General features: G+C 36.1%; 1 protein-coding gene across 2 annotated transcripts in view; it reads left to right on the forward strand.

Moving 5' to 3' along the window:
• The window catches only part of PDS5B (PDS5 cohesin associated factor B), a 166,220-nt gene that overhangs the window by 59,481 nt on the left and 79,289 nt on the right, over positions 1-27,450 (forward strand). For both annotated transcript variants that reach the window (XM_036743468.1, XM_036743469.1), the window contains exons 14-17: positions 12,573-12,654; positions 18,267-18,315; positions 23,889-24,028; positions 24,827-24,942. In XM_036743468.1, the coding sequence (XP_036599363.1) occupies positions 12,573-12,654; positions 18,267-18,315; positions 23,889-24,028; positions 24,827-24,942 (387 nt within the window). The remainder of the gene's footprint in view (positions 1-12,572; positions 12,655-18,266; positions 18,316-23,888; positions 24,029-24,826; positions 24,943-27,450) is intronic.

The raw sequence follows: 27,450 nt of genomic DNA on the forward strand, positions 1-27,450 counted from the left end.
TAGGTGGCTCAGTTGAGTAGAGCACCGGCCCTGGAGTCAGGAGGACCTGAGTTCAAATCCGGCCTCAGACACTTGATACACTTGCTAGCTGTGTGACCTTGGGCAAGTCACTTAACCCCAACTGCCCTGCCAAAAAGCAAAAAAAAAAAAAAAAAAAAAAAAAAAAGAATTGGGGGAAAGGGAGCTCACATCTGAATTCCTCCAGTTACTTGATAAGGGGTGAGCCAAGGTCCTTTGCTGATAAAGAGAGGAAGCAGGCTGTATAGGTGGCTTGAAGAAAGATTCCATTGTCTCTCCCCTTTTGAAAAATCATCCATTTTGGCCTTTCTTTTATCCTGTGCTATCCTCTTCTGTTCTCTAGGATTTTTGTATGTCACCAACAGTGTTTCCTTTCACATTTTTCAGTTCTTTAAATTGTTCATCTTGGCCAGGTGACTTGATTGCACCAGGGACAACTAAGCATTCTCTTATTAGCTTCTTACCTGTTTTCTGTATCAGCACCCAAATAGTTCTTTCTGTTTTCTCTAGTTCAAAAGCCATCATCCAGTTTGGTGCAGCTAGGTGGCACAGTGAGTAGAGCACTGGCCCTGGAATCAGGAGGACCTGAGTTCAAATCCGGCCTCAGATACTTGACACACTTACTAGCTGTGTGACCTTGGGCAAGTCACTTAACCCCAATTGCCTTGCCTTCTCCTCTCAAAAAAAAAACAAACCCAGAGAAAAAAAGAAAGTCATTATCCTTGGCAAGTAAATCTGATTAAATTAAGAAGGATGCCAGTGTGCCTATTCCCAATTACTTTATCATTGTTCCATTCATTTTCAGCAGTTATCTTGTCCTTTCCTCTGTATCAGTTCATATATCAGTCCTCCTATCCTTCTTTAAATTGGAAATAATCATTGTTCCCTATAGCCCAGTGTAATCAAATCTGATCCAGTGGGATGGTATTTGTTAAGTACTTAGCATGGATACACAGTCGGCCCCATATAAATGCTTATTACTTTCTCCTTTCCCTCCATAACATTGTATTGCCTTTATGTCATGGTTCATTCAGCCATTCCTCAGCAAATGCTCACTCTTCCCCCAGTCTTTTACTTTAACAAAACAAAATGCTATTAGAATTTTAGTACAAATAGGGCTTTTTTGACTTTGAACTGTTTGGGGTAAATGTCCTATAGTAGTATCAATAGGTCAGAGGATATGAATAGTAACTTTTCTTACATGGTTCCAAATTGTTTTTTCAGAAGTGTTGCATTAATTCACAACTTCACCAACAGTAACTTGTGTCTTCCTACAAATCCTCTAACATTTTTATCATATAATGAATTTTTAAACCCTCTGCCAATCCATACATGAAGTGCTGCTTAAAAGATAGCATGAGTATTGTTTACATTTTCTTTTTTATTATTAGGAATTTAGAGCATTTTAAATCTCATTGTTGATGGTTTGCAATTCTTCTTCGGAAAACTAGTTTTTCCGTATACTTTGAGAGAGAGAGAGAGAGAAAAAGAGAGAGAGAGAGTGTGTGTGTGTGTGTGTGTGTGTGTGTAGATTTTTTCCCCCCAAAAGCTGGACAGTTTACTTTTTATCCTGTGAAATTTTCATTTATGATTTCTTGAAATGTAGCTCTGAAAAAACAGGCTTAAGAAAGAAAGCCCATTGTGGTTTAAAAGGAACTACTCAACTCTCCTTTAAACCCAAGTCGTCACTCTGGCTTTCATTGAATGGGTAATAATAGCCTCTAGCCTAAGCCTCTGTTGCTCCTTGTTTAGATTTTTACAGCTTAGAATGAATGTAAGTAGCAATTATTTTCTGTTCTGGACAGAAACTTTGAGGATCTTCCCATTCCAGATTGATACTTTAGCAGTGCTAAGCTAGATTGCCTTTTACCTCAATTCATACTTAGCCCTTACTCTCTGAATGGGCATTGCTTCAGATAAAATGAGGTGTAGGAAAGATCTTAAATTTAGAAAGGCCATGGTCACCCACTACAACTTGGGCTATTGCCAGTCATCTCGACTTTTGTCTTGCCACTGGACTTTGATGACTATGGAGAAAAGAGTGAAGCTGACTACTTTCCATAGCTCTCCCTCAATTAAATCCTATTCACTTGCAAGTCAGTTGGTCTTCTTGAAGAATGAAGGGCAAACTACATCAACTAGGGGCAGCTGGGTGGTGCAGTGGATCACTGAGAGATATTGAGAGATAGCTATTACTCTTTTGTATTCATGTCAAGTCCCCTAATTTTGTTTATCTGTCTTTTATCCAGTATTTTTGGTGCAAAGCTTCCCTCTCACCCCTGTTAGGTTTTTTCCCCTTAATTTAGTTATATTTATTTTGTTTTGACAAAAGCTTATTAATTTCTTAAAATGAAAGTTGCCTATTTTTTCTCTTTGTATACACCTCTGTCAGTGGAATCTTTTTAATAGCATTTCATGTATGGATTGGAGGATGGTTTAAAAATTCTTTTTCCTGAAAGAGTCAATAAATTCATTGAAAGTTTCCTTTTTATCTTGGTGTTAAATTTCCAATGAAATAGCTCAGATATTTCATAAAAAATTATGAGACTTGCAGATATGCAGTAGGCATGATATTTTTGGCTTTGAAGTACTGAAAGAAAATTTTAGTTAAAATTTTTTTTTCCATCAACAAATATTCACTTCCTCTCTCTCCTTCCGCCATTAAGAAAGAAAAAACAAACCTCCAGTTACAAATATGTATAGGCAGGCAAAACACATTCCAGCATTGGCCAAATCCAAGCATAATATGTCTCTCTGTCAGAATTGGGTAGTATGTTGCATATCATTGTTTTGGAATCATGGTTGTTCATTGTGTTGAATAGTGTTTCTAAGTTTTTCCAACATTTTAGTTATTGTATAATTTGTTCTATTGTTTCTACTCACTTCACTTTGCCTCAGTTCTTTCCACTGTGCTCAGGTTTCTATGGAACCATCCTTTCTATCCTTTCTTACAGCAAAATAATATTCCATAACATTTACATATCATAATTTGTTTAGCCATTCTCCGAATAATGGACATTCCTCAGTTTCCAATTCTTTGCCATTGCAAAGAGAGCTGCTATAAATATTTTTGTACATATGGGCCCTTTTCCTCTGATCTTTTTGTGTTATATGTCTAGTAGTGGTTTGTGGTATTACAGGGCCAGAGAGTATGTGCAATTTAACAATTTGTTGGACACATATAGTTCCAGATTGCTTTCCAGAATGGTTGGACTAGGTCCCAGTTCAATCAACAATACAGTAAATTTGTCTATTTTCTGATAGCCCCTCCAACATTTATCATTGTCTTTTTTTTTTAAATTTTGGTCAGTTTTGCCAGTCTAATGTGTGTGAAGTAGAACCTGGGTTGTTATAATGTATATTTCTCTAATTGATTTTTTTTAACCCTCGCAGAAATTCGTTTAATCGGTGTACTTTTGCTTCTTTCCCCAAATCTCTTTTTTTAATTTAATTTATTTTCACTTTCAAATTCTCTTTTTGTTCTCCCTCTCCCAAATACATTGACAAGGCAAGAAAAACAAAATCCATTTCAAGTATGGACAGTCATGCAAAATGAATGCTTATGTTAGCCATGTTTAAAAAAAGAGAGAGAAAATATGCATCTATTTGTCCTTTTGAGTCCATCATCTCTCTGTTCAGAGGTGGAAAACATGTTTTATCATGAGTTCTTTGCTTTTGTGGTTTGTCATTGTGTTGATCAGAGTTGCTTTCAGAGTTCATTATCTTTACAATTATTGTTGTTACTTTATAAGTCGTGTTCTGGTTCTGCTCACTTCACTTTGTATCAGTTCATACAAGTCTTCCTAGGTTTTTATGAAACCATCTTCTTCATGATTTCTTATAGCACAATAATATTCCATAATCTTCATATGCAATAACTTTTTTTAGCTTTTCCTCAAAAGATGGGTTTCCCACCAGTTTCCAGTTCTTTGCCACCATAAAAAAAGCTGCCATAAATATTTTTGTATATATGCATCCTCTTCCTCTCCTTTGATCCCTTTTTGGGTATAGACCTAGTAACAATATTGCTGAGTCAAAGGGTATACACAGTTTAATAGATTTTGGGGCATAGTTCCAAATTACTTTCCAGAATATTTGGACTGGTTCACAGATCCACCAATAGTGCCTTAATGTGCCGTTTTCTCTTAGCCCTGCCAACATGTCATTTTCCTTTTTTGTCACCTTAGCCAATCTGATGGATGTGAGATAGTACCTCAGAGTTGTTTAATGTTTCTCTAATTATTAATGATTTAGATAATTTTTTTTCCATGTGACTATTTCTTCCTCTGAAAAACACATGTTCATATCTTTTGTCCATTTATTTATTGGGGAATTTATTTATTCTTACAAATTTGCATTAGTCCTCTCTATATCTTAAAAAAGGGAGCTTTATTAGAGAAATTTGCTGCAAAGATTTTAGTCATTTTCCTGCTTCTCCTAATTTTAGCTGAATTGGGAGTTTTTTAGCAAAAATTTATTTAATAAAATTTGCCCATTTTGCTTTGTGATCTTCTTTATTCCTAGTTCGGTTACACATTCTTCACATATACACACATATGATATAACAAATAATTTCTTTATCCTCTAATTTATTTATGATGTTAATTTCTTAGGCATGTACCTGTTTGAAGCTTATTTTGTTACGTGTTGTGAGATGCTGATCTGTACCTAGTTTCCACTAGATTACTCTCCAGTTTTCCAGACATTGCTTTCCAGTTAGTAGTCACTTCATCATCCTGGTTAGTTGACTTTATATCTTCCCTAAAATATGGTGCAAAGACCTGAACAAAGTACATAATGTTTGATTTCAGTAGACTAGTGTAAAATGGAACTATCACTATCTCCCTCTTTCTGGACATTTTCCTTTAATTAATATAGCTTTTGGAGAAAAACACCATCACCAGTAGTACTCCTCGAAGAATGCCATATATGGCTACACATTATGTAGCATCATCACAGCCGCTGAAGTTTCAAAATTTTGTCACTGAATTGAATTGTGAAGATTCCTGGTCAGATTGTAGCACATTAATTACCAAAGATTGTTTTCATGCAAGATCTGATGTAAATGTAATGTATAATTCAACAAGTAGAAGATGTTGACGGTATGAAATAAAGGGATAACAGCCTGATTGCTGAACTAGTATCCACAGAATATTAAAAGACCCAGGAGACCGACACTGGTGGGTTAGGTATATCCTCTTTGAAGGATCTATGGAAGCACATCATAAGAATTGCACAGATTGTGAAGATAGAGATAGGTTGCAATTTGTACCTTTGGAGAGTGTGCTTGGATGAAGATTGTGGTGGCTTTCTTAAAGGATTGTAAAGATTGGCTATTGTGTCACACTGTTGAGCCTACAGTTATTTTTCTCATGAACCAGTGTAATCATCCTTCCTCTATCCAGTACTTGTAGAGTTGTTCTTCCACAATTATATGTCTTCACATTTATCCACATTAAATTTCATACCTATAAGATGTGGCATGTTGTGGTGGATATAGAACTGGTATTGGAATCAAGTAATCCTGGGTTCAAGTTGTGCTTCTGAGACTCCTTGCTGTGGGCTATATAAGGACAAGTCATATAGTTCCTCATTCTTGTAGGCAGTGCTCTATGGCTATCAACTGCAGACAAGTGGCTCATCTGAATCAGCGAGGAAGGTTCTCTGCAGAGAGTTGCTCGTGCACAGATAAAATCATGAATTTGCGCAAGAAAACATTCCTTTCTAAGTTCTCTTAATCAAAAAGCATTTACTAAGTTCTTACTAGGTTCCAGGCATTGTACTTTTTATCCCCTTTGCAAAGAAAAACAAAAATGTTCTCTGCTTTGAAGGGGTTCACATGCAAATAGGGGAGGCATGCAAATTATCATCCATGTACATATGAGATAATCAGTGGAAATTAATTGCAGAGTAGAAGGCACTAGTAGCTGGGAAAATGAACAAGTAAAGGTAAAATTTGAGCTAAAGGAAACCAGGAAGCCGAAGTGAGGAAGGAGAGAGATAGGATGATAGCTAGCAGGGATAGATGGATCAAGTGAGAGTTTCTTCAGAATGAGAGAAACGTAGATATGTTAGTAGGCAGGAGGGAAGCTGTCACTAGCTGGGTAGAAATTGAAGTAAAAGAGTGGGGGTGATTTAGGGACTGGTTTCCTAGTAAAGAGAGGATGGAATTGGTTCACCTGTGCATGTGGAAGGATTAGCCTTGGCAAGGAGAGGGGCTACCTCTTCATGTAAGACAAGGGTGAAGGAAGAGAGGATGGCTGAAGACATTTGAGTAGTGTGAGATGAGGGGGAAAAAAGAAGGCTTTTGGCAAATGGCCTTCATTTTTTCAGTAAAACATGAGATATACATTACTCTTAGATGACATGTGTATTAGGAGGGAGTAACATGGAAAGCTTGGGGAGAGATGAAAAGGTTTGGAAAAGTTACCGCAGCAAGTGAGATAGTGAATTGATTTGGACGTGCAAAAATAATTCCCTTGCTGCAGTGAAGATTATGTAACAGATTTGTGGTCCCAGTCAGTATGATGATGTGATTTTTGCCATCTAGGTTTAGCAGCATGTATACCAATATAGGAATGAAGGCTGTTTGTTGATGAGTTTGTTGAGTCATTGAAGGTTGAAACTTAGCAAGACATGATCAGCATAGGATAAAGAGACAGGAGTCTGGAGTATCGAAGATGTTGTCTAGTTGAACACCAGACGGTCAGATTATGAAAGAGAGGAGAATGTAGCCATTGTAGGTGTGATAGCCTGGGAGAGGACTGAGGGGTAGAAGGATTGATGGTTGTGGTGAGTCCAAAGATCAGGGTTGTGTTGGTCTAAGACAGAAGGAAGACAAAATGAAGTCTGATGATCATTCTACTTTGTGGTGAAAATTGATGCAAAATAGGTATTTCTGCCTTCTCATAACCCTCATCATCCTTTATGGTTCAACTAGTGATCCTCTTTTTTTTGTTGTCCTTAGCATTCATTGTATGGCAGCTCTCTTTCTTGCATTTGTCTTCATTTATCTCCCCTCTTGACTTTATATTTTAAAATCTGATTTTTAACATCATGAGTTAGAAATATGGGTTTATGTCTACTTTTGTCTTTTTGTTTACATGTTTTTAAAAAACATCCTCTTTTTTTCTTCACCAGACTGGTTTGTATTGTCAACAGTTGATTTTTGAGAGCCTTTATTTCTGTTAAGCATATCTTCCCTGTAGACAGTTTTTCCATGGGATTCTAATTATCTTTTCTTTGACATTGAAGTTCTTCTCCCACAAGTTTATAATGCACATCTGAACTTGCCTTGTTTCTTTCCTTATGTGTCATGAATTCTAAGATTTCATGGTTATGCCCTCCATTTTACTTTGATCACTAATCCTTTATTTGGTAAAATCTCATTCACAATACTAGCTCTCTTCATGGTACAATGATGTGGAAAATTCAGATTGGGAATGGAGGGTAATCCAGATATTTGTGTATGTGTGTACATAATATGTGTTTGTGGAAGGGAAGAGAGATTTTTTAAAAATGTACTTGAGTATGTGGAACTCTTAACATTTGGGGTATTCATATGGCTTAAAAATTTCTAGAATATTTAAGTCAGTGAAAAAGTAGAAATATTTCATTTCCTCCTACTTTCTTTGTTCACTTCACTTATTCCCACTTCTGTGGTTTTAATGGTCTCTATCAGAGATGTCAAACTTAGGGCTAGATGACATTATACAGCCTGCAAAACTCCCCATTATGGCCTGAATCAGATGAAAATGTAATTGGGAACTGTTTATCAAATTAAATAAAAATACTGTAAAACATAGATAATATTAATTTGTGATTTTCTAAGTCAGTATTTTAGTTTTGACACCACTGGTATATATTGCTTTTTATACTTATGTAAAATATGTCCCCTGCCTGCCCAACGCGCCCTCCCCCCCCCCCCCCCCCATCAAAACAAAACAGCCTGGTGTAGTGGAAATGCTTCTTGTTCTGGAATCTAAAGACATGATTTCACATCTTGCCTCTTATGTTTACTACCTATATGACCTTGAGCAAGTCACTAACCACTCTGGTCCTCATAATCCTCATTTATGGAATGAGGAGATTGAACAAGATAGCTTTCTAAGATCCCTTCCAGCTGAAATCTGTGATCCCTTTGGTCTGGGCTTGCCTATGCTTGTGCAAGAAATTAAGCAGAAAGACTTTTCTCTTTTAGACCAGTGCTGTGAAACTCAAAAAGAGAAGGGTTTCTGCATTCTTGACACGTAAGCCATGACACTTCTGCTCTAGACATTATGTAAATCAATTATTCTCAGATAACCGCTAGTTCCTAGAATGTATTCTATCCATCACCCTTGTCATAAAGGGGTTCTTTGATATCTGAAAAATCCCATAGGAATTTCTCAATCATGTTTCTAAGTGCCACATTCTGCAACTCTTATGAGAAGAATAATTACATTTTTTAAAAGGATCAGACTTTGAAATTTTTTTATGCAAGGACAATTTACAAGGAAATCACCTATCAAAGAGGATCTCAGTGTATACAATAGATGTGTATCAGAATGTTTTCATTTATGTAGTTCAGTATTTTCCCTAAGATTAATAAATTCAGAGGTGCTTCATCTACATTGATGGTTGATACCATGATATTTAAAGTTTATCAGTGTTCCTGGGTTTTTAAATGTATTAGAGTAGTTTATAATTTAAAGTAATTCATGACTCATTAAAAAAATAACGAAAAAAATAATTCCTATGTTATCTCACAATTTGTCTTTGCCCATATTTTAATATTCAGCCCTAACTAGTCTCTAAAATCATTGAAATTATACATATGTTGTTCAGTCATTTCAGTCTTGTCTGACTCTTTCTGATCCCATTTGGGGTTTTCTTGGCAAAGTTACTTGGCAAAAGTGGTTTGCCATTTCCTTCTCCAGCTCGTTTTACAGAAGAGGAACTGAGGTAAATAGGATTAAGTGACTTGCCGAAGATCATGCATCTAATTAAGTGTCTGAGGCCAGATTTGAACTCAGGAAGATGAGTCTTCCTGATTCCAAGCCAGGAACTCTTATCTACTGTACCACCTAGTTGCCTCAGCTATACATATATATGGATATATATGTACACACACACTTTACATATATACATAGATATTCGTACATATATAAATGTCAGTAAAATAACTGATTATTGGAAAAGTGTTTTGCTTGACTTCTTTTTTTAAAATTTTTTTTATTTAATATATTTAGTTTTCAGCATTGATTTTCACAAGAGTTTGAATTACAAATTTTCTCCCCATTTCTACTCTCCCCCGACTCCAAGATGGTGTATATTCTGGTTGCCCTGTTCCCCAGTCAGCCCTCCCTTCTGTCACCCCACTCCCCTCCCGTCCCCTTTTCCCTTCCTTTCTTGTAGGGCAAGATAAATTTCTACGCCCCATTGCCTGTGTGTCTTATTTTCTAATTGCATGCAAAAACTTTTTTTTTTGGTTTTGAACATCTGTTTTTAAAACTTTGAGTTCCAGATTCTCTCCCCTCTTCCCTTCCCACCCACCCACCCTAAGAAGTCAAGCAATTCAACATAGGCCACATGTGTATCATTGTGTATAACCCTTCCACGATACTCATGTTGTGAAAGACTAACTATATTTTGCTCCTTCCTAACCTATCCCCCTTTACTGAATTTTCTCCCTCAACCCTGTCCCTTTTTGAAAGTGTTTGTTTTTGATTACCTCCACCCTCATCTGCCCTCCCTTCTATCATCCCCCCTTTTTTATCTTCCCTCTCCTTCTTTCCTGTGGGGTAAGATACCCAATTGAGTGTGTATGGTATTCCCTCCTCAGGTCAAATCTGATGAGAGCAAGATTCACTCTTTCCTCCTCACCTGCCTTCTCTTCTCTTCCTACAGAACTGCTTTTTCTTGCCACTTTTATGCAGGATAATTTACCCCATTCTGATTCTCCCTGTCTCCCTCTCTCGATATATTCCTCTCTCATCTTTTAATTTAATTTTATTTCTTTTAGATATCTTCCCTTCATCTTCCACTCAACCTGTGCCTGCTCTCTCTCTTTTATATGTGTGTATATATATGTATGTGTATTTATATACACATACACATACATATATACATACATACACACTCACATACATATATACATAAACATTTCCTTCAGCTACCCTAATACTGAAGTCTCATGAATCATATACATCATCTTTCCATGTAGGAATGTAAACAAAACAGTTCAACTTTAGTAAGTCCCTTGCAATTTCTTTTTCTTGTTCTTTTTCTTGATTACCTTTTCATGCTTCTCTTGATTCTTGTGTTTGAAAGTCATATTTTCTATTCAGTTCTGGTCTTTTCACTGAGAAAGCTTGAAACTCCTCTATTTTAATGAAAGTCCATGTTTTGCCTTGGAGCATGATACTCAGTTTTGCTGGGTAGGTGATTCTTGGTTTTAATCCTATCTCCATTGACCTCTGGAATATCATATTCCAAGCCCTTCGATCTCTTAATGTAGAAGCTGCTAGATCTTGGGTTATTCTGATTGTGTTTCCACAATACTCAAATGGTTTCTTTCTGGCTGCTTGCAGTATTTTCTCCTTGATCTGGGAGCTCTGGAATTTGGCGACAATATTTCTAGGAGATTTCTTTTTGGGATCTATTTGAGGAGGCGATTGATGGACTCTTTCAATTTCTATTTTGTCCTGTGGCTCTAGAATATCAGGGCAGTTCTCCTTGATAATTTCTTGAAAGATGATATCTAGGCTCTTTTTTTGATCATGGCTTTCAGGTAGTCCAGTAATTTTTAAATTCTCTCTCCTGGATCTATTTTCCAGGTCAGTGGTTTTTCCAAGGAGATATTTCACATTGTCTTCCATTTTTTCATTCCTTTGGTTCTGTTTTATAATATCTTGATTTCTCATAAAGTCACTAGCTTCCACTTGCTCCAGTCTGATTTTTAAGGTAGTATTTTCTTCAGTGGTCTTTTGGACCTCCTTTTCCATTTGGCTAATTCTGCCTTTCAAGGCATTCTTCTCTTCATTGGCTTTTTGGAGCTCTTTTGCCATTTGAGTTAGTCTGTTTTTTAAGGTGTTGTTTTCTTCAGTATATTTTTCCGTATTTTTTTGGTTCTCCTTTAGCAAGTCATTGACTTGTTTTTCATGGTTTTCTCACATCCTTCTCATTTCTCTTCCCAAATTTTCCTCTACTTCTCTAACTTGTTTTTCCAAATCCTTTTTGAGCTCTTCCATGGCCTGTGACAAGTTCATGTTTTTCTTGGAGGCTTTTGTTGTAGGCTCTTTGACTTTGTTGACTTCTTCTGGCTGTATGTTTTGGTCTTCTTTGTCACCAAAGAAAGCTTCCAAAGTCTGAAACTGAATCTGGGTGCATTTTCGCTGCCTGGCCATGTTCCCAGCCAACTTACTTGACCCTTGAGTTTTTCAGCAGGTTATGACTGCTTGTAGAGTAAAGAGTACTATGTTCCAAGCTTGGGGGGATGCGCCAGCTCTGCCACACCAGCACTCCTCCTTCCCAAGAACCCCCAACCTGGACTGGACTTAGATCTTCAGCAGGTTCTTCACTCCTGCTCTCATCTGCCACTTAATTCCTCCCACCAGGTGGGCCTGGGGCTGGAAGCAACTGCAGCTGTAGTTCTGTAGCTGCCCCACCTCCGCTGCCCCCCAGGGCGGTGGCCGGAACAGCAAACTTCTTCTTTCACTCTGTTCCCAGCAGCGTTTCCCACTAACCTTCTCTGTTGTCTTTGGTGTTTGTGGGTTGAGAAGTCTGGTAACTGCTGCAGCTCACTGATTCAGGGCACTAGGGCACGCTCCGCCCAGCTTCTGGTCTGGTTGGTCCACACCGCCCACGCTGGGCTCTGCTCCGCTCCACTCGACTCCCAGCTCAGTGTGGGATAGGCTTTACCCTGAGACCATCCAGGCTGTCCTGGGCTGGAGCTCTGCTTCCCTCTGCTAATTTGTGGGTTCTGCAGTTCTGGATTTGGTTCAGAGCCATTTTTGGTAGGTTTTTAGAGGGACTTGGTGGGGAGCTCGTGCTAGTCCCTGCTTTCCAGTCGCCATATTGGCTCTGCGCCGCCCCCCCCCCCCCCCCCTTCAGAAGCACTTGACTTCTCATTCTAGGATTTTTCATTTGATTAATTGAAGGATTTACCAGTTGTGTGATTTTTTTTTGTACTGTATTGTTATGTTTTGTTTTCACATCTACAAAGTCTGATTTATTCTTTAAGTTGATATTGCTACCTTTATCCCTGAATCATAGTTTTTGTAGCTTAATATTGTTTCAGTTAAATCCTTGGTAGGATATTCTCTTAAGTAGTTGCTCATAATGCAGTTGATATCCTTTTTACTACAGTTGTATAGGAGTGATTAGCTGGAAATTGGCCATAGTTTAAGAACTAAATTCTTCTTGGTGGTGGCGGTGATAAAATATGTAGACGTAAATTTGGTGTTATTAGGAATTATGAATTCTGCGTAATATTTAAAACATTTTAATATTGTTGGAATGTTATTAAAGTAGTTCTCTTTGGGGGTTTATATTTATTTGTTGATATTTTTCAGAGCATTGAATGAAATGTGGAAATGTCAAAACCTTCTCCGGCATCAAGTAAAGGATTTACTAGATTTAATCAAACAACCCAAAGTAAGTGTTATTTTTTTTTGATTGCTTATTTTTGGTATTGGATTAGTGCATTATTTTCTCAGTTTGAACTGCAACAAGAGTTGCAGTCATGAAGACGTGCATGCTTGTCTTGCTCATTTGCTGACCCTGGACAGACCACTTAACATTTTATTGTCACAGGCAGATTTCTAAGACTATACAGTTACAGATAAGTTGTAGCTCTTCATTAGTAGATGGAGTTTTCAATGTAAGAATTCCTTAGACTAATTAAATTATTGATCTAGACCAGGGATGGTGAACCCGTGGCCTTGTAGGTCCATGAGTGTGGCCTTTTGGCTGAATCCAAGTTTTACAGAACAAATCCTTTTAATTAAGGGGATTTGCTCTGTGAGGTTTGGATTCAATCAAAGGGCTGCACTTGAGGATGTAGAGGGCCACATGTGGCCTTGAGGCTACATGTTCCCCACCCCTGGGACTCTAGACTTCATCACTAACAACTCTTCCCCCAGCACACATACACATACATATAACAAACACACACACAGTACACACAGAAAAATTTGTTTACTATTTCTTCTCTATACATAGTGTAATACTAGGTGTTTCTTGTGACATTTATAAGACATGTCTCTTCTTTTAAGATGTTTACATTTTAAGGCAGCAAAAAAGTCAGTTTATTCTGAACATGAGCATTTCCATATGTAAAGTGGAACAAAAAAAGAGAATTGTATATAAAGTTATATATGAATCTCTTTTCTATGACTGGCTTAAAAAAAGAGTACATAAGAAATTCATCACAGTGCCTTTAAAAAATGGCATCCTAGTGTCATCTTGCTTTAGGTAAAAGAATGGCTTTGTGGAAGTGGTTTGAGGAGGAGAGGAATGAAGGGTTGTTGGAGAGAGAAGAAGTGACTATAAAATGAAATCAGTTCATCTGCAGGCCTGTGTTCTGTGGCTCTGCTTCTTACCTTGTCCAAATACTTTCTCTGCACCTAGTTTTTGAGCATCTGCTGTCACTCCTCATGAAAAGACAGTTGCATTAATTGTAGAAACAATGGACAGGAATGGACTGATGCAGAGTGAAGTGAACAGAAGCAGCAGAACTATTGACAACACTTTGATCAGCATAATGAGCAACCATGAATACAGTAGACTTAATAGAACATGAAACATGTTTTCATCGTCATCATCCTTTTCTCTGCTCTTAAGAAAGCATCTCTACAAGTGGTGTTTTCATTTACATTTTTTGCCATTTTGGATATGTGATGGAACAAATTCTTTCACTCATGCTGCATACTTTACTCTGCATCAGTTTGTGTAGCTCTTTCCATCTTTCTATGTATTTGTCATTTACATAATTTCTTACACCACAGCAACGTTAATATATCAAAATTTTTTTTAGCCATGCTCTGGTCAGCAGTTTGTTTCCAATATTTTGCTATCAAAAAGAAATGCTGCAATAAATATTTTGGTATGTTAGAGGACTTTTTTTCTTGATAGTGGCTTCCTTGCAATATAAGCCAGGCAATGAAATCTCTGCATTTGGTATGGCCATTTTATTTGCTTTATTTGCATAATTGCAAATAGCTTTCCATAATGGTTACACTAATTCACAGCTAGACCAACAATCCACTAGTGTGCCTATCTTCTTCATCTCCTTCATCATTGACTATGGTCGTTTTGGGGTCATCTTTGCCAATTTTCTGATTGATGTGAAACCTCAAGGTTATTTTCATTTGTACTTTATCTTATTGTTTGTAATTTGGAGCATTCTTTCATGTGGTTATTAATAATTTACAATTTTAAGAGTGTTTATTGTCCAGGTTATGACAATTAGTTCTATAGACAATTGTTAGAAATCATCCATCTGTCTGTGCTTGTCTGATAGTATATATGTGTGTATGTATATTATAGAGAGATGATATATGAGCTATATGTCTGTGTATATATGTTTGTGTGTGTGTGTATGTATATCTATGTTTATTCAACAGAAACTGCAAAAGGATAATTAATTAAACCTAAAGTTGAATAGGAGGAGGGTGACTCCAAATGTCTTCCTTTTTTGAAAGAAAAGCCTACCTTGTCATTACCAGTATTCTATTTGTGGAGTTGTCAGAGTCCAACTCATAATGCACTGGTAATTTAACAGTTGAAAATGAGCATCACCCAGAATACAATAGTGAGCCACATTGTGGGTGCGACTGTGCTCTAGCACATTTCAAACAGTGAATTAGGGCAAACGGCAAAGGATATCATCAAAAAATATATAATAGAAAAGAGATATACTAGGCTGTTTTGCAAGGGAGAGGGTTAATTTAATTTGTGACTAGCTTATATATTTCAGTTGTCTGGTCTCAGTGTTAACTCTTAGAGGGGCTCAGTAGGGTGGGTAAATCTGTTGTTCACTTAAGGGACAATATGGACAAAAATTGCACAGTACGGATAGATATGGTTAGGTTTCAGAGAAAATCTTGGAGATAATACTTAGTATTACCACATTAAGTAGGATCACAAATCCATTTGAGTATCATTTCTTTTTCTTTCTTTTTTTTTGGCTGTTTGCACAATCAGAAAGGACTTTTTTATTTTTTTGTTTCTTTAAAAAAAATTTTCATTAAACAAAGTTCTGTCTCCTCTGCCCCCACCCATCTGCCCCACCCTACCCCACTCTGGTTGAGAAAGCAAGAAAAAACCCTTGTTAAAAATAAGTATAGTTAAACAAAATGAATTTCTACATTGGCCATGTTAGAAAAGTATATGTCTCATTCTGTACTCTTGAGACTTTCACCTTTCTGTCAGGAGATGGGTAATATTTCATGGACCAATGAGTCCATTATAATCATGTTTTTTCATTATGCTAATTAGAATTTCAAAGTCTTTCAAAGTTGTCTTTACAATATTGTTGTTATTACATAAATTGTTCAACTGATTATGTTCATTCTGCATCAGTTCACACAAATCTTCCCAGTTTTATCTGAAACCATCCCCTTCATTATTTTTTACAGCACAGTAGTATACTATGACATTTATATACTGTAACTTATTTAGCCTTTCCTTAATGGATGGATACCTATTCAGATTCCCATTCTTTGCCACCTCAAAAAACACTATAAATCTTTTTGTACATTCTTCGAAGTTTTTTCCCCTCTGATTAATTCCTACTTTAATCTGCCATCCCTCCTAAACCCCTTTTTGTGCCTCCCCTTTCCCTCCTAATTTTCTTTTCAGTGAAAAGTATTTTTGTGCCCAACTCTGTGTATTCTTCCTTCCTTTGACCAATTCAAATGAAAAGTTCAAGTGTCAGCCACCTCTTCCCTGCCCCCATCCCCCTGAATAGAGAGGATGCATCATCTTCCCAGATAAGAATGTAAGCAGTTTATTCTTATTTGATCCCTCATGATTATTGATTCTTGTTTACCTTCTTGTTTTTTTTCCTAACTGCTGCATTTGACCTTCAAAGTTTCTATGAAGCTTTCTTCTTTCCATCAAGAAAGCTTGGAGGTGTCGTCTATTTCACTAAAGGTCAATTTTTCCCCCTGCAGGATTATACTCTGTTTTGTTTGTTAAGTTATTCTTGACTATAAGTCTCTGTCGTTTTCCTTCAGGAATATTGTATCCCAAGCTCTCTCTTTATGGTATTGGCAGTTAAGTCATATGTGATGCTAGCCATGGCTCCTTGGTACTTAAATTCTTTCTTTCTGGCTGCTTGAATTTTTTTTTTTCTTTAAACTGGAAGTTCAGGATTTTGGCTACAGTATTCTTGAGAGTTTTCATTTTAGGGTTACTTTCACTAAGTTACTGATGGATGCTTTCATTTTCTATTTTTCCCTCTAGTTCTAAGAAATCTGGGCAGTTTTAAAATTTCTTGAAATTTAGTATTTAGGCTCTTATTTTGGTCATGGTTTGCAAGTAGACCACTGATTGTTGTTTTTCAGGTCAGGTGTGGTTTTTTTTTTGTTTTTTTGGTTTTTTTGCTATGAGTTCCTTTAAATTTTCTCTTTTTTTTCAGTCTTATGACTTTGTTTTAATTTTTATTGTTTTCTCATGTAGAGTCATTGACTTCCATTTTGTCTGTTCTAATTTTCAGGAAATTTGTGGCTTGTGTAAGATTTGCCAGGCTGTTAATTCCTTTTCCAGTTCCTTCTTGCATGCTTACCATTTCTTTTCCAATTTTTTTCATTTCATTGATAAATATCTTTATTTTAACTTTAAAAAATTCTTGTGTTATAATCTTTTCAAAATTCTAGTTGAATTTGTCTCCAGTCTGTGTTTTTCGTAGAAGCTTTGCTTGTATATAATTTGGAGTCTTTCTCTTTTTCTGGATTTATAGTTTGAGTGCCCTTGTCACCAAAATAGCTTTGTTATGATGGGATTCTTTTTTTTATTTTTTTCATTCTTCCTACCTACTTTCTTTCAACTTTATGTTAGAGCAAAGACCTGTACATTTCTGGAGGGAGTGCCTGGGCTGGTTCTCCTGCTTTCTTGGGGTATTGAATTTTCTGTTATTATAGGATCTCAGGGACAGTTCACTCTTGATATTTGCAAGCTTTTAGTGCTACCAAAGTGGTCTGTACCAGTGCAGTATCTAATTGCTGCCCTCCTGGTTTGAGCTCTGCAAGTTCCTGATCTAGGTTTGGGCCTGACCAACAGTAGACTGCTGCTTGACTTAGTCACTGACAGCCAGCTAGGAAGCTCTGTTCGTTCAGAGCTGCAGACTTCTCTTTGCTTTGAGATTCCTACCACTTTCTGCTACTCTGCCATTTTGACACCTTTCCCATTTGAGTATTGTTTCAAAGAGAATTCAACTTTACCATGTTCTACCAACATTAATGAGATAGAGAGTTGTTTTTTCTCCATATTCGCTTAGAAAACTGAGGCCTTTTAAATTGGATTTTTTGTGTCGCCACAGCATAAAGAATTGAAAACATGTCTATGAATTACATAAGAAGTATTTGTTAACCACAAACGATATTTTCAGAAAATATAATGAAAATTTTAAACTCTAGTATTCCTACATGTAATAGAGTGATGGGGGAAATTGGCTTATTATTGACCTAGGATTACCTCGTTTAGTGAAATCTGCTGCAAGTATATCTAATTGTCAAGCATTTTTTTCAGAATAGAAACTTAGCTATTAAGATAAAGATGTTTTTGGAATTTTAGTTATGTTCTTTTTAAGATGAATGTTGACATGTTATAAGTGCATACCAACATAAAACATTTACCATGCCTTTTTTTCAGTCGCACCAAGTCTTTTGAGTGGAGAACATCGATAAATCATGCTTTTAAAAATTATATAGAATGAAAAGTTAACTTTTTAATGAAATTTCTAGCTTATAATGAAAATTATAGAGACATCATAGTGTATTGGAACACAGACTCAATTCATGTTCAGGATTATGTGGATTAAATATCTTTAACTCATACGTAGTTCGTGATCCTGGTCAAGTCATTTAACCTCTCTGAGCCTCAGTGAAGTAAGTCCCTAGGACTTACTGTTAAATCAGACTAGTTGTCTCTGTGTGAAGGAGAGAGTTCGCCATGCTCATGAAATAAAAAAAATCCTTTACAGATTTATACATAATGAAAATTTTTTGCAGTAATGTGTCATTTTGTATTTTTGTGACTTACAGACAGATGCCAGTGGTAAAGCCATATTTTCAAAAGTGATGATAATTACAAGTAAGTAATTTAAAGTCTTTCATATTATTCTCAAGATTGAATTTAAAATAACTCTTTTACATGTGAATTTTAAGTGTTTTGTATAGTTGCATGTAAATGGTAATATAGGAAAAATAGATACACTGTCATCCTAACCAGCTTTCTTGCTAGTTTTTGTGATTTGCAATGTTTTGATGATCTCTTTCTGTGTGTGATGCTGAATATGTTTTAGGAGAAAAGCAGTGAGGATAGTTATATATTCATGTCCCCTCAAATACTTTGATCTCCCAGTTTCTCTGGGTACATGACTCCCTTTTCTACCAACTTCAGTGCACCTCAGCCACACATTGGAATGGTCATATCATTGCTGAGAACATCACCCATAATTTTTCCAACTCTATTATGTGGAATGTTGAAATGCTTCTATATGGATTATAACCTCGAATTCTTACATCTCCCCCTTTGCTTCATCCTTCTTAAACAACTCTTCTTAATATGACTTAATCTTCCCCATTCTCTCTGTCCCCCTCTGTACCTCTACTCTGTTACTCCTGTTTTGGTTTCTTTTTCTTCATTCAACCATACACTATCAGCTCTACTTGAATCCTTTACTCGTGTCATATCATTAATCATGCTTTGCTCGAACCCTTAACTCCATTACTCATCCTATTCACATGCTACTGAATGTTCCTGGAGAAAATCAAACAGCCATGCCAACTGAGCTCACTATAAATTTATGTTACCTAGTCTAAACTGGGCCTTCACTAGTACATGGTAGTAGTCCTTCACTGTTTGATTCTGTATCACTCTTTTGACATGGGCTTTTCAAAATCTTATTTTCAGACCTCCTGAACTACCTTTTTACACTTACCTCTCAGTAGGAATCCTTGCCTCCTACTTTAATAGAGAACATCTATTGTGAACTCCTACTTCTTCCTCACTTTATATATGTCAAAGCCCATCTTCATTATCTTTTATTCTCTCTACCTTTGCTCAAGTCTCTTAGGGAAGATTTTCTTTACCAAATCTCACTCTTTCACATATACTCTTAAATCCTTTTTTCTTCTGGGATCTCTATTCTTTTGTCATTTCCTTTCTTACTATCATCTTTAGCCTTTTTTATCCATTTTATCTTCCAGTTGCCTGCAGACGTTTCCAGATTTCCTTTATCCTTAAAAAACCTTCCCACGACTCTACTGTCCCCTCAAGCCACAGTATGATATAGCTGGTACTTTTAACAGCACCAAAAATTGTTGTCTACGTTAACTCTCTTTCCTCATTTCCCACTCACTCTTCAGATCCTTGTTTTCTGGCTTCTGAGCTCCACTACTTAATTGGAATTGCTTTGTCTAGTATTACTAACTACCTACCTATTGAATCCTATGTCCTTTTCTTAGTCTATACCTTTCAGCATCTTCTATCATATTCTATCACTTCTCGTCCTGAATAATCTTTTCTCCCTATCTTTTTCTAACATCTCTCACTTCTTAGTTCTCCTATTTCTCTTATCGTTCATTGTTCATCTCCTTTTGGTGTGGACCATCATCATCTTTCTTTTGTTCATTAAGTGTAGATAGCCCCCCATGGTTCTGTCCTTGGCCCTTGTTTTTCTCCAATACAATGTAAGCTCCTTCAGGGCAGGGACTGTCACACTTTAGTATTTTTATCTCCAGTACCTGGCCCAGTATCTAGCTTATCAGTGCTTCATAAAATTCTTGTTGGTTGATTGGTTGATTTCATGAGCTTCCATTGGGTTCAGTTATGCAGCTAATTCCCAAATCCACATTTCTGACCATCATCTCTCTCCTGAGCTCTAGTTCTGAATTATAGATTGCCTATTGCATATCTCCACCTAGATAGCAGATCTCTGATAAGGATCTCAAACTTAACATGTTTAAAGTTGAACTCTCCCCTCTCTGGTGTCCAAACCCATCCTTTTAACAAAACTCCATTTCTGTTGGCAGTACCACCATCCTTTCATTTCTCCCCACTCTCAGCCATTCTCCATAAATCCACAAAAGTGATTTTTCTTAATAAGGATGGGTCTGACCATGTCACTCCCCTACTCCATTGGCTCCCTATTAACTCTAGAATGAAATATAAACTCCTCAGTTTGGTTTTTAATGACTTCACAATCAGTTCTCAACCTTATCTCTCCAGCCTCATTGTGTATCTTAGCTTCTTTTTGTTTACAATCCAGACAAATTGGCCTTCTCTGTGTTCCTCATATAAGGTAACTCCATCTGTCATCTCTGTGCCTTTGTTCTAGCAATCCCTCATACCTGGAATGTTCTCCTTTCTTAACTAGGCCTCATAGAGTCCTTGTTTAGAGTCTTCCTCCAAGATGAAATTGAGGCCCTGTCTTCTACATGAAGTCTTTCCTGTCTCTTCCATCTGCTAGTGTTCTCCCCTTCTGACTGACTTTTATTTATCTACTTTGTACTTATTTTGTATTTATTCTCTTCATATTTATTCTGAATATACTTACATATATATATTTATACATATACATATTCATACACATACACATGGGGGCCATCACCAGTTGTCCTGATCTATATCTTAGCACTGGACCCAAAAGGCTCTGGAGGAGAAAGTGAGGCTGGTGACTTTGCACAGCCCTTCCTCACTTAAAAGCCAATTCACTTGCAAATCACGGCGTCACCTTCCTGATGTCATGGTCCTCTTCAAGAATGAAGGATGAACAATAATACCCTGGTTTGTAATCTTGGAGTCATCCTTAACTTTTAAATTTTCTTTGTCAACCCCACATCTCTTTAATCCTTACTTGTCTCTTTACTCACTCAGTTTCCACTCTCGTTCTTGGTTTCATCATCTTTTTCCTGGGCTATGATAACCTTACTCCTCCAATCTATAGTCTATACAGCTGCAAAATTGATATTCCTAAAACACAGATCTCACCTGTTTTACTGAAAAATCTTCAATGACTCCAATTGCCTCTCGGGTGTGAAATATGAATTTATTATTCTAGCAGTTTCTAGTCTCTTTGCCTTAGCATAAGTGGTCTCTCACATTTGGAATGTACTCCTTCCTCACCTCTGCTTCATTGAATCCCTTCCTTTAAAGTATAGTTCAAGTTTTTCTGTTTCGTTGAGATCTTCCCTAATACCTACCAGTTATTCATGCCTCTCCCTCCTGAAATAACTTTATGTATACTTTGTGTTTCCTTAGGCACATACTGTCTCACACCACTAGAATGCTAGCTCCTAGAAAGCAAGAACTGTTACATATTTTATCTTTATTTTCCAAGCATCTACTTGATGTTGAATTGATAGTTAAAGGGTTGGTATGTAAGAGCTTTATGGAATTACTCTATTACCCACATCTCCTTTCCTTCTTTTCAGGGAATACTGTTCTATTCAGTGCAGGAAATCCATCATTGCTTTTGTCAAGTCAAGTCAGCAAGCATTTATTGAGCACTTATTTGCCAGGCACAATGTTAAGTGCTGGGAATATAAATATAAGCAGAAAGAAAAACAGTCTTGTCCTTAAGGAGTTAACACTTTGATGGGGTGTGGGGAGGGAGACAACACATAAAAAGCAATTGAAAGGCAGGGGAGGGGGAGTGGGTACAGAAAAAGAGATGAAGCTTCCCAGCCTGGTGACATGGAAGACAAAGTCTGAAGAGTCAGGTATGCATCCTGGAGATAAATGACAACATAGTTGGCCTGGGCATCCTCCTTAAATTTTGGTTCTGAGATGAACCAGCCAATCCGAGGGAACAAAGTTGTTGGAGTATGAGGAAAATTTTCTATATAGAATAATTTCTTGGAATGTGAATTCATGTCCAGCTTTAACTTAACCAAAGTTTAGGTTAAGGATATGTATTAATTACATGAAAACCTCTAAAAATAGGTTGATTATGCTATTTTACTTAGAATTATTCTAAATCAGATACCAGGAATTGCCTAATAGGCCCTGTCATTGAACATAGAGAACAATAAAAAAAAAAAAGAATGTTAGAGCTCAAGGGACTACCCATCACTACATTTATTCTTTCTGGGGGAATGAAGAGAGATGGAGGCTGCCTGTAAATCATTTCTTCCATGCCCTTCCCTGCCAGATAAACAGACAAACAGAAAAGTTGTTCTGCTGTAATACTTTTTCTTTTTTGTCACTAAATTGTTTTATGAACATGGGCAGCTTGTTTAGCTTTTCCGTGACTTAATTGTCTCATCTTTAAAGTGAGGATAATAATACTTAGAGTACCAACTTCACAAGATTATGAGTCTCAAATGGGACAATGTACGTAAAGCATTTTGCATAATTTAAAATGTAAATTGTTACTCCAGATGCATGGTTGTGTACATGGTGGGGAGTGTTTTCCCAGAACCCCAGCTGTGATTAGTCCCAATGAAACACTTGAGTGTAGCATGTGTTAAATGGAAGAAAGAAGAAAATGTGGTTTCTGAACTTAGATGGTGACCTAAGAAAGTTTAGATTTTGGAGAAATAAGGTTTTAAAGAAGCAGTATGATTAAGTGGTAGAAGTCAAGAGAAGCAGTATTCAAATCTTACCTCTTAAAATAGCTATGTGATAATGGGCTAAGTCTCTCAACTTTTCATCTCAGTCAACCCTCAAACTTCCAAGCTATAGATCCATTGTATTCTGAAGAGGTGGAGGAAGTTCTATATTGTATCACTTCTATTTAATGTTCAGTTACCATAGCTAGGTTTATGGAATTTGACTTTATAATTCCAGACATGAATTTAGAGGTTCATCTCTGTAAGGAAGGACTATTATTTGTAATTTATTAAACAAATCGTGTCAGATATTTTAAACTAGGTGAATTTATATTAGTTTCACATATGTAGGCACTGTGTGCTCTTTGTTACACATGATCGCTGGTACTCTCATCAGTATCAGAGAACTCAAGAAATAAATTTAATTATCATGTAAACAGTGACTATTAGTTACTTTTCATATGTATTTTGTTAATTCAGGGATACTGTGAGGAAGGTAAGAAAACAATGCTGACTCCTACCAAGAATTCACTTTAGTTAATATAGTCACTATACAGTGGCTGTCCTGTCTAGAGCTGGTTGCTTCCTCTTTGCTATTTCCAATTGATCATAATAATCTCTTTGTATGAAGCTTTTCTAATTTGACAAAATGTTCAAAACCAAATATTAGTTGAAGTAAAACGACATCCTTTAAACAATAATTAAGGTATTAATAGTTGTTACCACTTACAAGGGATGAATCTATCTAATGATCTTAATATCAATAGAATTTGGGGAAATCGATGTCACTGTGGGTTTGATAATTAGTATTATTACATTCTATAAAAAGCTACCTAAGATTAATCAGTTATTTCTAATTTAACCTTCCCATCATAATGATTGTCTTTCTAGGATGCAGTTCACTTCCACAAACTTTTAATTGATGACAAGTTAGCCTTCTGAAAGTGAAGCTTGGCTCTTGGACTATTTACTGTCCCAATTCCCAAAATCAGATTCATTTTAGGATCAGTAACTCCCAGATTGATATAAAGGACAGAATATATTCTGAACATAAAATTTTGAGAATGCCTTTATTTGCAGTTTAATTTTACTTCCGTTATTTGTTTAAAGGAAATTTGCCTGATCCTGGTAAAGCTCAGGATTTTATGAAAAAATTCACACAAGTTTTAGAAGATGATGAGAAAATAAGAAACCAGTTAGAAATGCTTGTTAGTCCCACATGTTCCTGCAAGCAGGCTGAAGGATGTGTGGTAAGGATAAAATTTCAAATATCTAATATTTTATTCATTTAAAATGTTTTATTTATCTGTTTTATTTGTGTATCAGTTACTTGCCAGTTACTTCTACGCTCCTCATAAAAATCCACCCTCATAACAGAAATAGTGAATCAAACAAACAAAAAATGGTAGTAATCACATTAGACAGAATCTGAGTAGACTCTCTACATCTCTTATCTGGTAGGAAAATGTTCCCATCTACCCTCTGAGATCAATTTTGGTAACTTAATTTAATCTAAATTCCAAAGTTTTTTTTAACGTACTTTTCATTTGAGTTACCATAGTTATCATGTACCTCAGTTCTCTACTTTCTGCTCTCTGTCAGTTCATTCAAGTCTACAGATGTGTCTCTGAATCCATTATATTCATCATATCATATAGCACAGTAGTATTCCATTAAATACATGGAATACAGGTTGTTCATCTGTTTACCAGATGATGGTTACTTACTTCATTTATAGTACTTTCTTGTAGCAAAATGTGCTACTCTGAATATTTTGGTATTTATAGGATTTTTCCTTCTGTTACTGCCTTCTTTGGAATATATCTTTCTTAGTGGGATCATTAGGTTAAAGGTTATGAATAGTTTAGTAAATTTTCTTGCATTTTAAATTCGATAGATTTGATAGCATAGCTAAAAATTATTTTAATTTACATTTTTTTCCCTACATGGATGATAGTTGTACTTCTGAGAACTTCATGTCTTTGATTTTTAATGATTTGGTTTTTAAAAAAAAATATGTCATTAATATTGTAAAATGTGTGTTACAGCGTGAAATTACCAAGAAGTTGGGCAACCCCAAACAACCTACAAATCCTTTTCTGGAAATGATTAAATTCCTCCTGGAGAGGATAGCTCCGGTGCATATAGATACTGAATCTATAAGGTATTTGCAAATATAAATGTCTTATCCTGTGAACTCTCTCAAACTTATGCAATAGTATTTCATTTCCCTTGCCATTTATATTCTTTAGAATAACCCCTTATTCTTATATTTGTTGTCCAGTTTATGGAGTATTACTATCATATTCCTTGCTTGGTTTTGACTGTCACTTAACATATATCTAACATTACCTCTCCTCTCAAATGACAAAGCTCAAATGATATATATCAATTTTAGTACTACCCTAAGCAAACTATAATTAGAAAGAAAAATCTACTGCAAAACAGTGTGTACCATGTTTTGTGCAGACATTTCAGAGTTGGCTATTTTAAAAAGCATTGATTGAATGATTATACAAAAAATGGTTTAAAAATTTTTTTCACCTCTAAAATTGGACTAGCTTTATATTTTGTCTGTTTCATAGAAAAAACTTATCTCATGTTCCTTGAAGGAAAGATATATAAAAGCTCAGTCTGTTACTGTTTGCTTCCTTTTTCAGTGGATTTTAAATTACTTCATTGTCCTATAAATGCTGCTAAAAAATGAATTTGTCTAAAGCCTAAAGTAGTTTTGTTATCCAAAGGTATCGTGATGGTATTTATGAGGAGATTTGGTTTGTTAAGTATAAACTAGTTTTTTTTCATTTCAGACACTTTTTTGTGTTATGATTTTGATTCCTCCCCATCCAAATCCCATTTTAAATAAATTGAATTTCTTTCTCTTTTCTCAATTCAACATCATTTCTCAATTAGCCTATATGCCTTACTTTTGTTACTGTATGAAATACTCTTTTTTACTATTGTATCTTTGACCACGTCCTTTCATTTCTCTATACTTCACTTTTCTCATTTCTAAAATGGGGGGACTCAGATTATTTCTAAATTACCTTCAAACCCTCAGAGTTTCTTTCGTTACTTATCAAAGATGTAATAAACTATAGTGTCCATCTTATTAACTGTGTTACCTTAGGCAAATAACTTGACTTTCTTGGGCCCCAGTTTATTCATTTGTATAATAAAGGGATTGGGCTAGATGGCTTCTCAGTGCCATTTAGATCTGGGACCCTTTGAAGTTTTCCTTAGATGTAGTTCATATTGGCTAGTAGCACTTTAGTAAGTCCTAGACAGCAATATTTTTTTTAAAAGATTCAAAGATGATACCTGTGGTATTAATATAATGGATTTTATTGAACTTGCAGAAAATGTAATTCAGAATTAGTTTTAAAAGAAAGAATTTATTTGGTAGTAAGTACTAAATGAGATTCTGGTTCCAATATTCATATTATTTTATTTTGGCAGAGATTTTTGTAAAATATGCATTAGATGCCAAATGCAAACAAAGATTAGGATTATATAAGGGAAGACTGAAGGAGAGGTGGAAAGCCAATAGATTATGGCTAGATAAGGGGATTTCATAATTCTTGAATATCTACATGGTACATTTGTTTGTGATGAGAAGATCTGGGGTGTGGCTATGTTTATATGTAGCTGAGGTAGGGTAGACAAGTAGGTCAAGAGGCAAGTAGATTGAGGAACTGAGTAGTTAGGATTTTAAAAGAGAGTCAATATGTATAAGGGTAGGAGTTGAGGAGGAAAGAAAAATCCTAGGCCAAGTAGTGAACTCCTTGAGGAAGGAAATCGAGTGAACTTGAGGTTCTGTAAACAACAGCTACCAGGATTTTGATTGACTGGTAGATGTGAGTAGTTTGGACCTCAAAGGAAGAGAGGTTACTGAATGATGGAGAGAAGGAGGAGAACTTGGAAGTGGCAATGGGGAACAAGGAATATTCTCACTGCCCTTCTTTGACCAGTGAGTCAAGGAGAATGAGTGAAGGTGCAGCCAGCACTGGGAAGGGTGGCCAGAGGCTGTTGTCATCAGGAAAGAGTCAGGTTTCAGTAAGAGTAAATTTAATTCAGTTCAACATTCAATTTTTACCTTGGTATCTTTTACAAGGAACTAAGTTAGGCTCTAGAAATGCAAAGACAAAAATAGAAGAGTCTCTACTTACAAGGAGTGTACATCCTTCCTCATTCCATCTTTGGGCAGTTGGGTCCCACATGTAGGAACTTTGTTTCTTCCTATTAAATTGCATGTTATATTCAGCCCATCATTTTAGTTTGAGGTTTGGTAACCCTAATTCTGTTATCTAATGTATTAGCTAATCCTTTCATCTTCATATTCCTTATCATTTTGGTCATATTGCTTTTTATGTTTTCATTTAGTTAATTGATAAAAATTTTGAATACAACATGGTCAGGAACAGAGCTTTGTGACCCTTTATTGGAGAAATCTCTCCAAATTGACTTCAGTACATTAATCGAAATCCTTTGGGTCCAGTTAGTTAAACAGTTCTAAACAATTCAACACATTTCTGTTATATGTAGAGCAGAGATGTCAAACTCTGGCATGGACCCTTTGGCATGTAGCCTGGGCTGTAAAACTCCCTGTTGTAGCCTGAATCAGATTGAAATATAATTGGAAAATTTTTAACAAAAATAAATACAAATGCAA

The sequence above is a fragment of the Trichosurus vulpecula genome, chromosome 2 (genome assembly GCF_011100635.1).
Source record: "Trichosurus vulpecula isolate mTriVul1 chromosome 2, mTriVul1.pri, whole genome shotgun sequence".
Classification (NCBI taxonomy): domain Eukaryota; kingdom Metazoa; phylum Chordata; class Mammalia; order Diprotodontia; family Phalangeridae; genus Trichosurus; species Trichosurus vulpecula.